This window comes from Magallana gigas, chromosome 8 (genome assembly GCF_963853765.1).
Source record: "Magallana gigas chromosome 8, xbMagGiga1.1, whole genome shotgun sequence".
In the NCBI taxonomy this organism is placed as follows: domain Eukaryota; kingdom Metazoa; phylum Mollusca; class Bivalvia; order Ostreida; family Ostreidae; genus Magallana; species Magallana gigas.
Window position 1 is genome coordinate 25,987,560 of NC_088860.1, and position 15,621 is coordinate 26,003,180.

At 34.9% G+C, this 15,621-nt stretch overlaps 2 protein-coding genes across 7 annotated transcripts; both read left to right on the forward strand.

The window, feature by feature from the left end:
* The first annotated feature begins 531 nt into the window (after positions 1 to 531).
* On the forward strand, positions 532 to 8,025 carry LOC109618058 (dual oxidase maturation factor 1). 6 transcript variants are annotated; one of them, XM_034474924.2, is made up of 11 exons: positions 532 to 638; positions 2,332 to 2,547; positions 2,799 to 2,856; positions 3,309 to 3,446; positions 4,110 to 4,208; positions 4,420 to 4,573; positions 4,952 to 5,166; positions 5,444 to 5,557; positions 5,879 to 6,036; positions 6,312 to 6,511; positions 7,567 to 8,025. In XM_034474924.2, the coding sequence occupies exons 2-11, from the start codon at positions 2,377 to 2,379 to the stop codon at positions 7,607 to 7,609; spliced, it is 1,350 nt and encodes a 449-aa protein (XP_034330815.2). In that variant the 5' UTR covers positions 532 to 638; positions 2,332 to 2,376; the 3' UTR covers positions 7,610 to 8,025. The 6 variants fall into 6 exon arrangements, with proteins under 6 accessions (XP_034330815.2, XP_034328999.2, XP_065924108.1 ...); XM_034473108.2 differs by having other exon boundaries at positions 6,312 to 6,466; XM_066068036.1 differs by having other exon boundaries at positions 560 to 646.
* Positions 8,026 to 8,962: 937 nt separating this feature from the next.
* On the forward strand, positions 8,963 to 15,494 carry LOC117690541 (dual oxidase maturation factor 1). The gene is made up of 11 exons (XM_066068039.1): positions 8,963 to 9,121; positions 10,885 to 11,077; positions 11,172 to 11,229; positions 11,353 to 11,487; positions 11,612 to 11,710; positions 12,020 to 12,173; positions 12,927 to 13,141; positions 13,596 to 13,709; positions 14,080 to 14,222; positions 14,346 to 14,494; positions 15,087 to 15,494. The coding sequence occupies exons 2-11, from the start codon at positions 10,907 to 10,909 to the stop codon at positions 15,124 to 15,126; spliced, it is 1,278 nt and encodes a 425-aa protein (XP_065924111.1). The 5' UTR covers positions 8,963 to 9,121; positions 10,885 to 10,906; the 3' UTR covers positions 15,127 to 15,494.
* Positions 15,495 to 15,621: the final 127 nt, after the last annotated feature.

A 15,621-nucleotide genomic window follows, 5' to 3' on the forward strand; every position in this document is an offset into this window, starting at 1 on the left:
CGATATTTAATTATAGCTTGAGAGAGAGAGAGAGAGAGAGAGAGAGAGAGAGAGAGAGAGAGAGAGAGAGAGAGAGAGAGAGAGAGAGAGGGGGGGGCAGGGGCCAATTTCCCATTTTCATGTGTTTTCTGCAGTGTTTACCCCCCCCCCCCCCCCCACCACCACCACCACCACCACCACCAATTTTTACACACAAATCACAGTAATACATAATTATGATTGTTTCGAGTCATTTATCAACTGCCTATAATTAAGGCATTTAGATATGACAACATAGAAAGTTGAACTGTTATGCTCATCAAAATTGATACATGTATGTTTTCTGTTAATGTATTTTAATCACATATATATACATACACCTACAGATATATACAAGCACATGCATGTTACACTTTTCAAAATTAAAAATAAAATAATACTATAATATATGAATTTCTAATTTGGATTCGCACATGTATCTTTGTGTGTTTATTTAATGACATTTGTAGAGCTTTGTAAACATGCTTCTACAGTTATTTAAACTTCCGCCTATATATATAGTGTGTATTGAGAATTTGATCACGAGTCACGTGACCATGGGGTCCACTAACCCGAAACGGGAAGTAATTTAAACCGTAAGAGAGGAATGTCGATGTAGGGTATGTATGTATGTATGTATTGTGGTATTCAAGATCTTTTTCCTTCTTTTTTCCTGTTTCTCATACCCTTATAATTTATATCATACTTAAGTAGACATTAATTATGAACTTGAACCGTTTAAAAATGAACCTGTTACTTTGTTACACAAACGCGCTGCGGTTTATGAGACACATACACTTATTCATACAGGAAGATTTGTTCATAGGGGCATGTTTTATCTATTATAATATAGTAGAATCTAATCATTTATTTTTTCAAGCTAATTCAGAATGTCATTTTTTCACTGAATAATTAAAAATTGTTGTAGCTTTTAATGTACAAATGTACTTTACAAGGAAGTAGACTTTTTTTCCACTTATATTTATCTATTGAAGCGATTCTGAACGAGTCGGACGGGGTGGGCTTATATTGTCAACAGCTAAGGAAAAAGTCGCATTTAATTACTCAATTAGGAAATAACCGTGAACGTATTCACATATTATTTGGCAAAAAGGTCTCTCTCTCTCTCTCTCTCACTCTCTCTCTCTCTCTCTCTCTCTCTCTCCGTTTAATATTGATTGTAGATGTTGTGAAAGAGGAACAAAGAGAGTCCCTTAAAGTAATGCTCTGATAATTGTAACTGTTATTCATAAAAATGAATCTAATATTCAAATTCTAATTTATTTCATCTCGAGATGAAAAAAAAAGTGTACAATTTTAACAAAGGGGTTTAAAACGAGTATATTTTACGCAATACTCAAAAGACATTCTGTGTAATATTATTGACAACAAATTAGGTGTACTTTTAAAAAAAAAATGATTTCTTATGCTCATGGATTGACCGATGTTATGATTTGATCTTGTCTGCTAAATCCCCTCTTCCGTTTGTTGCTGAATCAGTCAGTATCCGATAGAACCTTACGACATCAGCGGTGACCTCATACGGTTTCCTGTCTATGTAACTTAGACTCCAAAGTCCCCCCGTAAACTGTCATGGAACAGGGGAAATTTTATAAGTACGCAATTCCGGACAGAGACAACGAAATCTTCAAGTATATACGGTATATATAGACAGTGTTTTTAAAGTGTACAATGTCATGTAAATGCTTATTTGTCAAAAGTGTATACTTCATGTGTCAGGGTATTGCATGCATCAAACCTGCAAATTACAGACATATAACTAAGCAATGTGAGGTCGAAACATAATGCAAAATGTATAATTATGTATATATAACTGTAGTAAAGATGATACATGCATACACTATGTAGTAGTTTCCTGACATGGGCATTATCAGGGATTGTAGCCCCGCGAACATAATGCATGTTTGCAGATTAAAGAGGATTAACATGCCCATATCAGTGTAGAGAGTGATAACAAATTGTGTTTTTCCTCCAAAACTGATAACAGGGTCTGTTAAGAAGGAAGTTAGCTTTCTAAAAGTACCTCTACCGACAGATGATAAAGGAAAGGAAAGGGACACGAACCATTACTGATGAAAAAACAATTAAGCCCTCTAGGCGTGTAGTTTCCCTCAAAGATCCCGCACAAGTGAAAGTAAAAACCTTTAATAATTTTTTTTACCTACAAAAGCAAACAAAAAGGTAATAAGGAAGAGAAAACTTGTTTGAAAAACCTCCCCATACGCTGAACTATTTAAGATGGAACTCGCAAAGTATCATTTTTGATACTATAAACGCCTTTTCTAATTTCAGAAACGAAACATAAGTTATTGGAGTTGAAAACTACACCAAAACAGAATGTCTTCTCCAGGATTATTTGACGCCTTCCGCTCCAATGGCGCCCCGACTTACTACGACTCCAACAAAACGCCGTTTATGGCGGATATTTTGGAGTCGGGACTTATCTACGCCTTCGTTATCGTCGCTTTCTCCTTCTTTATCATCCTTCCCGGTATCCGTGGAAAAGAGGTAAACTCAGCTGGTCTTTATCCAGTCGCATCTTGTTGGACTTTTTCCAAGATCTTGGAGAGGTCTTATAGAGGTCGTAGATGAAGCGACTGATATATAAATGTTGAATACTTAACAGTATTTAGTAAAAAGTTTGTCATTAAGAGCACTGATATAAAACGCACTCTGATTAAATAGTTTTTCATGTGTTTGATTAACAGGGACACTGCCAACAAACGATAGTAATAATTTAATCATTTTATCTCTTACAGAGAATATTTGTGCTTATTCGGGTGACGGTCACGTTGTTCATCGGTGGAGTAATCATGTGTAAGATACGATCCTGGACAACGATAACTTCTGTAGATTTCTGTTAAGGACAAAACAAAGCATTGGTAAAACAGACAAACAATCAGTACAGGTCTTGGATACGCAAAAATTTTGGTTCATATCCAGACCTCTCGTAGCTCTTTTAGTTTAGATTCAATTAAATTGGTTCGTTCCATGATTACTGTACAGTATTTTTATGAAGATATATTATTTTTAAATGATTTTGCATTTCAATACAGATTTAACAGTAAACTGTAGATATAAAGATAATGCAAAAATAAGGTATCGTTATAGGGAGAAACTGTGATTAGCAATGTATTTAAACAACAGTTTGTACATAACGTTTTAACATATTTCCGTTACACAAATTCTCTTTATATAAAAAGATTAAATCAATAACACGAGAACCTGGTAACAGGTGAATACATTTGTCTATAAATATAATGTTCCAGTGACGAACTTTGGGTACGAGTGGGAGGTAGCCGAGGCGAAGAATGTGAGAACCAAATACAAGGCGGGGTCTGCAGGGGAGATAACTGCTGACATTGCGGTGTACATGGGGCTCCGTGGAATCAACGTCACCCTGAAAGGTACATGTAATTAACTCACAAGTAACATTGGTAGATACACTGCTACGGAATCATCGAACATATTATATGTAAGTGGTCCGACTACAAGGATTCAAATGAAATCGCGTACCTACGAATTTACCTACGTATATATACACACCAGTATTTGGGAATGCATGCATTTGTGAATGTATCTTCACCAAGTGGGCCACTTTTAAAAAATGCATTTAGATATAAGAGCATGCAGTTGGTCTCTACAATCACATAGGCGTCAACCGCATACCATACGCCAATGCAACTTAAAATATGACATCACATGTTCAATATTTCTTTTTTCTCATGACCATTGTCAGACTGTATTAAGTTTCAATACTTTGTGAGCAAATGGCGGTTAGCTATAGTGACTTGATGTCACGTGATTCAGTGTTTGTCATTCGAACATGAATCTTATTTTCGTGAGTTTTGTCATAAAATGAAATAAAAAAACGTTGGCAAATGCAGTTAATAGACATGTATGTAAATAATGTTACAGCGCACAAATCCGAAAATTTTGACCCCAATTTTAAATAACTTCATTTTGCCTCCATATATATAGATAGCTTCCTTCTCATAATAAATTTTACTTAGATCTAAGAAAATATTTTGCTCAATATAAACAACAATTTCGAATACTTTTAAAATCAGCAAGTGACGGAGGAAAACCTTACTTTAACGAGACCATCAACTACAACGAACACTTTGACTGGCGATGGGAACAGGGACGGTTAGGGTTTGGAATATTTGGTAAGTATCAATAAATTATATTTGAACTGAAATTTACAAGTCGTATTGTGTTAAAAAGTTCAATAACAAAAACCCATCCAGAGTACTTCCTATACGGTGTCAAATGAACTATTTTCTATTTTCTACCCAGTGAGAAAGTTGGGTAGAAAAAAAGACGCACCAAAAGTTTGCATGCATTCTAATTAAATTTTTTGTCTCTAACTTTATTTAGCTGGACGTTTTAACCAGGAGTTCCGGGCCGCCCAGTTTCGCGGCACCCCCTTGCCCATCATCTGGATCGCGGAATATTTCACTTTTGACGGGGAGGGGATCAGATGGGGTCGTCACTACCGACAGGCGGGCTGGTACGCCCATATCATGATGTGGTAAGCCGTTTACCGCATTTTGCAGAAAGTTTCAAGAATGTTTTTCTCGTAGTTCAAGACGCTAGATAATGTTTTGTGCCTGCAATTAGCCAATGAATTGTAAATAGTATGTGGAAAGACATGGCATATTTAGATAGCTCTCTTTTAACATTTTAATTTGCCCATCGTCGCAAATCACGACCAATAAGAATGACCCTTTCCCTTCTGAGAAAACCATGCAGAATCTGCACTGCGGCTTGAGACGGTGATAAATCCCAAGACAGTACATGTAACATTCCAAGTCACAACAACTACCAAAATCTACGCGAAGAGACAATTTAGTTATCAAAATATAGTACGAAGAATTTCTGGCAATAACGAATTCTTCTATCTCCACAGGCTAGCCCTACCGCTCTGGGTTTTGACCATAGTTCTTTTCTTCATCCTTCTGAAGTACGGGGCCTACTTCTTGATGATGACCGGCGGGGTGATGGTCATTGCTAACATCCTGTGGGCCACCATTAGGAACGTCAACGAACTCGTCATTCCGTTCAGTGCCGAACATAAACTTGAGTTCCATTTCGGACCGTCATTTTATTTGAATCTCATTACGGGTTAGCGGTTTTATTTTTTAAAAAAATTATTTAAATCTTTAGCATTTGGAAATCGCCTCTTTAATCAACAGTGTTTCTTTATATATATAGAATTATATTCTTCTATTCATTAGGCATTTTGTGCGTTGTTCTGAGTATCGTGATTTTTTTTAAACTGTAATAATTCTAATATCTTGTGTCTGGAAAGCATCTATTCTTTTTCGCAAGCAGAGTATCTTTATTTATTAAGTATTTCCTCGTTATCATTGTCACATTGAGCGCTTCTATTTTGTTACAGGACTCCTGTGCATCATTCTGGGGGTTGTGATTTGGGTACTGGATCTTAGGTTCCCGGAGTTGGTCACCAATTTCTTTGGAGTCGATCCTTTACAAGACGATAGTTTTGTTCAAGGTATATCTATTCTTAGTCAAAATAACTAGTATAGATGTGCAGTACTTGTATAGACAATGATGTTTGGTTTTGGTAAGCCTGGAAATAGTTTTGGCCATCTTTACCGTATTTTTTTTTCTAAATCCCAAATTAGAAGATATTCCAGTAATATTATATTGTCACCAATGTTTAAGAATCCTTAATAAATAAACAAAAGACTGGCTTTTTTCCAATAAAGGTATATATGGAGTATATCTATATCATTTTCAACTTATCATTTTGCTGGTCGCTATAATAAGTAGAAAGTTTCCTGTAATTCTCTTTCTTCGTTTTACTTTGTAGGTGGCAGTATTGAGACGGTAGAGAATAAAAACGGGATCGAGATGCAAGGGGTGGAAAATGGACACACCGCTCCGGCCCGCGGGAGTAGTCGCCCGTCCCGCCAGGCGGCAGCAGCTGAAGATGACGACGATGATGACGATGAAATCTACGAACCTCCGGTAAAGTCACTTTTGATTTGTTTTGACAAAAAAATATTACAATAAGCTTTTGGAGTATATATTTTATTTTCAAACTGCATCATAAAAAGAGAGAAATTTCAGCATACATTTACGTACTTTATTGGTTTATATGTGTATATAATGCCATATGATATCTTTCCAATTAATGTATTCTTTTCGTAATCACGCTAGACAAATGCATATCAATAAAGAACGATGAACTTTATAGCATATGATATGATGATATCTAAATTAGTTTTTTTTCTTAACTGCAGGTATTTGAACCACCCCCCGCACCCACAACTACCAAGTTTGAGAAACGGAAGTCACGTGGTCTGACGCAACGTCTGCAAAAACCGCGGCGCCGCCCACCTCCACCAGTTCCAGAAAACCAGGCAGACGATGACGATGACCTCTACAGCAATACCAGGCAATTCAGCGGCGTTTTTGACAACAATATACCTTCTTCCTCTACGTAATGCATGCTTGCTAGTCTCATATCTTAGATTTGTTCTTTGCTTACATGATTGTAGAACTTCCGGGGAAATATACGCATCTTGTACTCAATCATAATAACTATTAAGATATATCTTTTTGAGTTCAATCTATCAGGGAAAATTAAATTTTATAATAAAATTATTTTTTTTAAGAAAAATTTAATTTACTGTTTGCAGTGAATATCTTAACTTTCACGATTTTTGTTAACAAAAATAGACAGCATTATCTTGGGTGATCTGTTTAATCTTTGGAAATTCTTTTAAAAGAGATAGAAGTCATGTAAAATGTTCATCTCTATTCAATATTTACATATGTCTGATATATAGCCTTGTTCTTGGTTTTCCAGTGATTAAAAGAAACAGTTAATATGATAATCTGGTGGTTGGGAATTTTCTATCTGTACACAAAAAAAAAAAGAGTTTAACAATTATCAACTTCCAGAATTTAATGAAAATAAATGTACATGTATTAATTAAATGTTCAGAAGACATATTCATTCAAATGCTTCTTATAGGCATAGATGGTTTGAACAATGGCGGATCCAACATCCTTTTTTTTTCGTAGTTAGCGTTAAATCATGTATAATCTTATAATAGAGGTAATATAATTACCCCATCCCATCCTCCATCCTCACACAAATATAGATATCATTCCTTCTTTACCTCTAGAGCATGACATTTTGTTAACCTTTATTAATTTTTTTTATATTTCCTCTTATCTTTAAAATGCAGACACAACAATATTTTCCTTTTTCGCATGCCTCCCTCCTATTTTTACATGCTATTACTATGACGACTTATAATAAAATGAGATAAAATACAAAATTATGAAAAAGTATAATCATTGATAACTATTTTATAAAACTGAGAATTGCAAGAGTGAAAATATTTTTTTAAAATTTATTCCGAAAAATCAGAAATAGAGCAGATCGTCAAACCTTTGCCAACGTACAAATATGAAAAATTATACGTTTGTTTTCTGATTGTACTGAAAATATCTAATAAACTTAGAACCATCAATTTTCTACTTCAGAAATCCAGACCAGGTTCATATCAACATGGGATACCGCCATTAACAACTGCATTCAAGTTGGTCTTCAAACGAAAGTCTTCCACATTCTGGACATTTGTAATGTCTCCTTGTCAGGAATCTGGTGGTTTACATTTAGTGGAACATATCCAAACATTTTTCTCTTATTTCTATCAACATCTTGTTTAATAAGTGATATTATATATAAATTACTGTGTGTGCCTGTGTGTGAATCCTCTTGGAGGGATATTGCCGGTAAATGACCCGGCATCCCAGAAGTATAAAATAATTGCCAAATGAATAGAAAACAATTATGACACTTTTCAAGAGATGCCACATGTGTTAAAATATCTCTTTATACTGAATGAATAAATCTGATACTGTTGATGTAAAGTGGAAACGAGTAGATGGTCCGAAAAAGTTTGTATATTACACGATTTTCTCAATAAACTTACCAATGTATTGATTTATTTTTGATTTGATAATGCATGAACGATAATTCGTCAACGAAAGTTGCTGTTGCATATCATGACTTTCGTGGAAAGAAATCCAACAAGATCTAAATTCTACAAAGACTTGAGTGGCAGTTACATGTATCTATAATTTAAAAAACAAAAATTTAAAACCTATATTTTAACATCTCGTTATGTAATGGGTGCTTATTATTGTTTTCTATGTGTTAAACTTAGTAAAATTTTTGTATATTCACGTATGCATCACTCTTAAACGATAAAGTTGCAAGCACTTTGCACTTGTATATAAGTATCATATAACTTCCGATTGCTATTCTTGCAAATAATACATGTATATGCTATGGTGATACGTTAGTGTTAAAATTGGGGTTAAAAAATGTTACCATACCATCTTTGATTTTCTTTCTATCACAATTGTCAAGTTAGATGTAATAGACATGGCAATATTTTTACTAGATTAATTGATATAACGAAAATCCAAAATGTAATTGGAAAGTGTAAAATTTTCTGTAAAATGTAACCTTCCAGTATTTACATTGATGGAAAGTGGATACTAAATATTAGGAGTAAAATGATTTGTAAATCTCCAACAAATAAAATGTCAGTTCTTTGGGGACTCTGTCGTAGAGAGATGCGGCAAAATAAAAAAAAAAAGAGTTCAGCGTAAATCCGGCAAAGATCGACGAAAACCCTGTTCATATTTATGAAGAAAAAAAAATCAAGATTCGGTATCTTTAATGAAATGGTCGTCTTCTCAGTTGCTAAAAACTTTCTGCTGAATTGCAACGGGGACGCCCACTTAAATTGAAAGTATTCCTGTATTACAGTTGATGTACATAATGTACTTCAAAGGAAAACACACTTAGTTATGATGCAATATATACATTAAGCATGGAATTAATGACGCTCTTTACTCACCATAGCCCGCGATGTATAAGAGCCTGAATCAACTCTACGTTATATTCACTGTTCTATACAGAGGAGGAAGTTAGGAGTAAATTTTCACCATCAGCCAAGGCATTTTTGTTTTCAGCGTTGACAGTCTCAAGGCTTTTTTTCATTTCAGGATTTTAACATAATTGCTGGTAAGAATTAAGAAATGAAGATAATAATTTTTCTATTGATCGACGTATCAAAGAAAAAATTGACCGGAAAACTTCATCAATTCCGGTCAATTTTTTCTTTGATACGTCGATCAATAGAAAAATTATTATTTTCATTTCTTAAATCAAAGATGCTTATGCATATTTATGTAAAAACCAAATTTAAATAATTTTTAAATTTACATTATTTAATAAATTGGTAAATCAAACGAACAAGAGAATGTTTACAAATTTAGGTTAAACATTTAGGTTTTCCGTTGTTTATCGGATTTGATGAGAAAACTGACGATATTTTTTTTTTTACTAAATTGTATCGGTTCTTAGACTTCTTACTACATGTATTTGCATAGATGAATATTTAAACAATAAAATGCTTTCTTTGGTGATTTATGTGGGATGTGAAGGTAGCGTCATTGTAAGTGTAATAATTTGATAGAGCAGCACTTCTTTTTTTTTTTTTTTTTGGAGGGGGGGGGGGTAGGGGGGTTGATGGCGTCTGTACCGCTTCAAGTTAAAAAAAAAGTAGAAAGTAAAAAAACAAAACTAAACCAAACGAGTTGTAAATATAGAGTGTCAAACGTTATTTACCCCCCCCCCTCCCCTTCCCTTTCCCCTTGAGTTCTATATTATCTAAATATCAAAGTGGCTTGCGGAAAGTATTACTAGTATCATCCAATTTAAGTACTGTAATTTAAAAAAAATCCTATCCACGGAAGAAGAAGAAGAAGAGGACTTAGACGTGTTTAAAACAAAAGTTGACGCGGAAAATGACTCCATATCATATCCTTCATGATCAAGAAGGTGACTTTCCCCTTTTAATAAGTTTTCGTTAAGTTTTCGGAAATTGAGTCGTGTATACATGCGTTGTTTTCTGAGCCAAGTGGTCCAATCAAAGTAGAAAGAGTTAACACCAAGTTGCATCGGGTATACATGAAGTAGAGTTTAATATATTATTTTCCGAGCTCACTTGGGCAAGGTACCGATATTTTGTAAAAAAAAAAAAAAAAAAAAAAAAAAAAATACGTTAATTCTTTGATCTTCTTTACAGATGAGCATCCGTAGAAATTATACTTCAAATATAGGATACACAGATCAGTTCACTTCCTCATTAAATTTTCATACAAACATAATCGCTTTTAATATAAAGTGGAGGGGACACATCTAACCCAAAATATATTGACAATCAATTGTTGGGGAATGGATGCTTTATCATCTCTTTTAATAAATCCATTAAACACTCTCAAGATCTTTTAAAGATTTCAGCTCAATCTACAGCTCAAAGCATGTATAAAAAGATATGTACGGAAGCCCGTTGTTATGTTCTCCGAAAAGCCGAAAAAGGTTAACACCCCCCCCCCCCCCCCGCCCAATCAGCTGCTATGTGCATGTAATAAATAATCAAATTTCACCGGAAACGGTAAAGACGCCCACCCTGATACAATTTCATTTTGAGGGGTATTTGGGAGGGAAGTTTGTGCTTTTTACTCCGTGTACCATTCTGTACCATGTACCATTGTACCATTCTGAAAACGACTACAATTTTCAGAACTATAGTTACTAATAAATAAATATGTATGGCAAAATTGTTGTTCTACAATATATATTGGTTAATTTTTCCAGTTTGCAATGCACTTATATTACCGATAAGTTACTAGTGTATGGTCCTTCTATATCTAAAATGATCAAAAAAGACCCAACAGAAATAAGCGGAGAAAATAAATATGATTACATGCCTTTTTTTGCAGAAAGGGAACTAGACCATAAGCGATGGCTTCTCCGGGATTGTTTGACGCATTCCGATCCAATGGCGCCCCGACCTACTATGAATCCAATAAGACGCCATTTATGGCGGATATATTGGAATCTGGACTCATTTACGCTTTTGTCATCCTAGCTTTTTCGTTTTTCATTATTCTTCCTGGAATTCGTGGGAAAGAGGTATGACCAAACGAGTCGATATAATGCTTCTGTGATTCTTCCACCATCTTTGAACTAAGAACATACAAATTCTATTTGTTTCCTTTTTTTGCAGAGAATTTTTACGTTGATTCGGGTAACAGTGACACTCTATATCGGCGGGGTCATAATGTGTGAGTCTCTCTCTCTCTCTCTCTCTCTCTCTCTCATATGGCGTCTAACAATGGATGCTTTCTATCCGCGGTGGCTAACAATGTGATCTATCCATAATGTGAAAATATGGTTTCTACTTACAGTATGTAATTATGGTTTCTGGGAGGAATCGTCTTCCACGGGTGTAAGAACCAAGTATAAGGCGGGTTCTGCAGGGGAGATAACTGCTGACATTGAGGTGTTGATGAGTCTCCGGGGAATTAACGTCACACTCAAAGGTTGATGATCGTCGCCAAGTTTTGTCCGTGCTGTTAAACCACATGTGATTTTGTTTTTTAATTCTGTGTTTGCAAAAGTTTTCACAAACGTGTTTTACATGTAGTCATTTTTTGGTTTCATTAGCCGAGGGAGAAGACCGGGGACCATTCAACGAGACCATCAACTACAACGAACACTTTGACTGGCGATGGGCACAGGGGCGGTTAGGGTTCGGAATATTCGGTACGACGATGATTGATTAAAAATGAGGCCCTCATGTAACCTGAATCAAACTTTAGTGTGTATAATTTCAAAGGAAAGGGCATAGAAAAATAACCTAAAATTCATTAACCGCCAAATTGCATTAATTGTTTTGTAAGTGGTAAAAACATCTAAAAGAAAATTGAGTTGTAGTTTTATTTAAATTCAGTTCGTTTTATCATCCAAGAAAATATATTTGTCAGATATCATAACGAGAGTTATCTTTCTTGTCAATCGGTAAAAGTACCTAAATTTAGTGTCATTTCTAGTAAAGTGGGTTTTCTCTTGAAGCTGGACGTTTTAATCAGGAGTTCCGGGCCGCCCAGTTTCGCGGCACCCCCTTACCCATCATCTGGATCGCGGAGTATTTCACTTTTGACGGGGAGGGGATCAGATGGGGTCGTCATTACCGACAGGCCGGCTGGTATGCCCATATCATGATGTGGTAAGTCGGTTTATCGCATGCATTTGTCAATCTGTTGCTCATATTGTTCTTGGTATGCAGCTACTTAACATTTTAGCTTTTTTGTGATTTAAGCTTTAAATATTCTCACAAAGATTGTTTGCAACTGTTCAGAAGTAGCATATGGAACAATTTTTTTCGGGAGGGGGGGGGGGATGAGTGGGAATGTTGTGAGGTTGAGGGGAGGGGGGCTATGTATAATATTTATCCACAAACGTAAATCTTAACAACCGCGGATTCAATGAAACTCTTAATTCATTATAACCATGGTTGTTAGCCAATGTTTCCTAATTTTTGAATGGCAGAATTTTATATTATATTAATTCAGGTCTTAAATCTGCAAACCCAAAAATTGTAATTTTTCTTTACTTTTAAAGTATAATCACGCCAACAAATATCACAAAAGTCTGACATCAAAGACGTCATTCTTCGTCATCCCCAGACCCCCTGTATACAACTGACGCCCCTCTAAGTTCAAATCCTGGATCCGCACCTAAAGAAACAATACCCATTTTTCATCATGTAAATTAATCATTTAAACAAAAAGAAAAAAGATAGTAAATTAATTAATCAAATTTACTAATATGATAGAAATAAAAAGAAATAGATACTGTAAATGCCAAAAATCTCTAAATTGGATGACATTTTACTTAAAAGTAGAATATGAATATGAACTTCATATAATAGTACAGTTTTGATGATTTCTTTATAATTTCTATGATCTCAAATGCACAGGTTGGCTCTACCGCTGTGGATTATAACAGTCATCCTGTTCTTCATTCTGCTCAAGTACGGGGCCTACTTTCTGATGCTGACCGGGGCTACCATGGTGGGTGCCAACATCGCCTGGGCCAGTCTAAGGAACGTCAACGAACTCATCATTCCGTTCAGCGCCGAACATAAACTCGAGTTCCATTTTGGACCGTGTTTTTATGTCAATCTTGTAACAGGTCTGGACATTATTCAGTAGATGAAACATTATTTAATTGCAAATGCAGAAAATACATGCACTATGAATACATGGATACGTCAGTACATTTGTACATAATATTACAAATGTGTTCAGAAATAAGTTTTAAACCCTATATTTATCCATTTGCCAAATTTGTCATCAGTGCAGTCCGTCCAGTTTGGTGAAGTATGAATCGACTTACAAATTTATGTATGTAAGACAACTGGATAAAATAGATAAATATATATTTATCAATATAAATAAGTGAAAAAAATTAATATAAATATTTTTCAATTTCGAGACATTTTTCATTCCTCCGTCAAAATGTCGGTGGACGGACACACGGCTGAATCTCTTACCCACGCATGATGACAATCAAAAACTGAAACTGTTGAGGACTATTTGCAGGAATATTGTGTTTCTGTTTTGTAAGAGGATCATTAATTTTGCAGGAATACTGTGCGTCGTCTTGGGTGCTGTGATCTTGGTCCTAGATCTACGCTATCCCGAGGCGGTCACATCCTTCTTCGGGGTGGATCCTCTACAAGCCGAAACTTTCATAGAAGGTAAACGTCAAATATTAATTATCGGGAAAGAATCTTTTGAAGAAAGCAATTTACAGTTTACTTTTACATCATATTCTGTTTGATTATCGCTTACAATTTTTAATATTCGATTGAAAAGCTAAATTTAGATAAAAAATATGTATAAATGAAAAAGTTCAAAATTTAAAACTTTGATTTATCAAACTGGTTAGACCTGTATTCTTTTTTTCTGTTCATAGAGTGGCTTTCTGAAAATGAATTTAAATTTTATCTAATACTGTATTGGCGATCTGAAGCAAAATTATTTTGCTATATATATAAATAAAATTTTACGGGTAAATTATTTTGCTATATATATTAAATAAAATTTTACGGGTAACTTTTTCCTCAGGGGAATCTTTTTTACCTGAAAAGGAGAACAAGAAAGACGGCGACTATGAATTGAAACGCATGGAAAACGGAGAGGCGCACGGAGAGCCATCTTCCGCCATGATGGAAGACGATGACGATGATGATGAGATTTATGAACCTCCGGTACGCTCATTGGCTAGCTAGGAAAAACATTGACTGTGGTCACAAAGTCTCTTGTAACTCACTTTTTCAGAACGATTTAATAACAGTAAATATAACGGTTCAATTTATATCTCTTCCAAATAGGTATTTCATCCAGAGCCGCCAAAGGAGACTCATTCTATGAAGCGCAAGTCACGTGGTCTGACGCAACGTCTGCAGAGGCCCAGGCGCCGTGCAGCCCCGCCAGTACCGGACCAAGTGGATGAAATGGACGATCTCTATGACAACACAAGGTATAAAATTTAAATTATTAAACCATATCTTATTGAATAGTATAGCATTGTTTATCAGATTTTTCTTAAATACAAAATATCTACATTGTACATGCAAGCAAGTAGTTTATAATAATGATAGTGAGGGGAGGGGGGGGGGGGGTAAAATCTATTTGGCTTTCTTTGGGATACATGTATTGAATTTATCATAAAAATTAGGGAAACTTAAAACTAAAAAAAAATTAGGCAAATTATCGTTAATGTACATCAGCACGCAAGATTAAAAACAGCCAGTTTGATTCTCGCATAATGTTTTAAATCAATTCGTTCAGTCCGTGATTTTTCTAAGGATGCTGATCATGAAGGTTTCGACCAATCGATAAACTAATCAGAAATGATTAGATACATGTTGATATGGTAGATATCAGTCCTGTCAGTTTTTATATCGCTGTGAATTACAATCGGTTTGCTCAAGAAATATAGGGAAAATAACAGTGAATGAAAATATATGTATAATGTATGCATGTACGCCAAGGTTTGGATGGAATGCGAGAAATAAGGAAGCTCCGAGTCATGATTAACTTAAAATGAGCTTCACATCGTTTTATTTCAGGAGTGATACGGTGCAGTTTGGCAGGAACTATAACCCATAGTGAGAACAGGATATCAACACACGGGGGACAACGTGGAAAAATTCGGAAGGATGATTCGGCATAATTGTACTGAGAGTTACTAAGGAGGATGTACATGTATATGATGCGTTATTTCAATCCATCGCGTGACATGACAAGAGTGAACATTGAAATGATGGAACATTAATTTAGTAACAGGATATCTTATAAATTGCAATGTAAATTATGAAAACCTTGCATAATATTTCTTTCTTTTATTTTTATTTTAGAGCAATGTAATCCCCAACCCCCCCCCCCCTTCCTAAGATAATGCATGAATTATACTTTCACTTCTATTTAAATGTATACACACAAGTGCATTGATATACAATTAAATGTTCTTAAAAGTTGATTGGAATTTACTTGAAGACTTCTTTGAATTACTTTTCTATACCTACTAGTATTTAATAATTAAATTCATGATATTTTTATCGAGTTTATGTTTAGTCAATGATAAATAATCATTTATGCAAAAGT

Bases quoted from the DNA above. Each gene is read 5' to 3' on its own strand.
- LOC109618058 (XM_034474924.2), top strand. From the start codon at position 2,377: ATGTCTTCTCCAGGATTATTTGACGCCTTCCGCTCCAATGGCGCCCCG. The intron at 3,447-4,109 runs GTACATGTAATT...TTTTAAAATCAG, and splicing joins AATCAACGTCACCCTGAAAG to CAAGTGACGGAGGAAAACCT. The intron at 6,037-6,311 runs GTAAAGTCACTT...TCTTAACTGCAG, and splicing joins ATGAAATCTACGAACCTCCG to GTATTTGAACCACCCCCCGC.
- LOC117690541 (XM_066068039.1), top strand. From the start codon at position 10,907: ATGGCTTCTCCGGGATTGTTTGACGCATTCCGATCCAATGGCGCCCCG. The intron at 11,078-11,171 runs GTATGACCAAAC...CTTTTTTTGCAG, and splicing joins CTGGAATTCGTGGGAAAGAG to AGAATTTTTACGTTGATTCG. The intron at 13,142-13,595 runs GTCTGGACATTA...TTAATTTTGCAG, and splicing joins TTATGTCAATCTTGTAACAG to GAATACTGTGCGTCGTCTTG.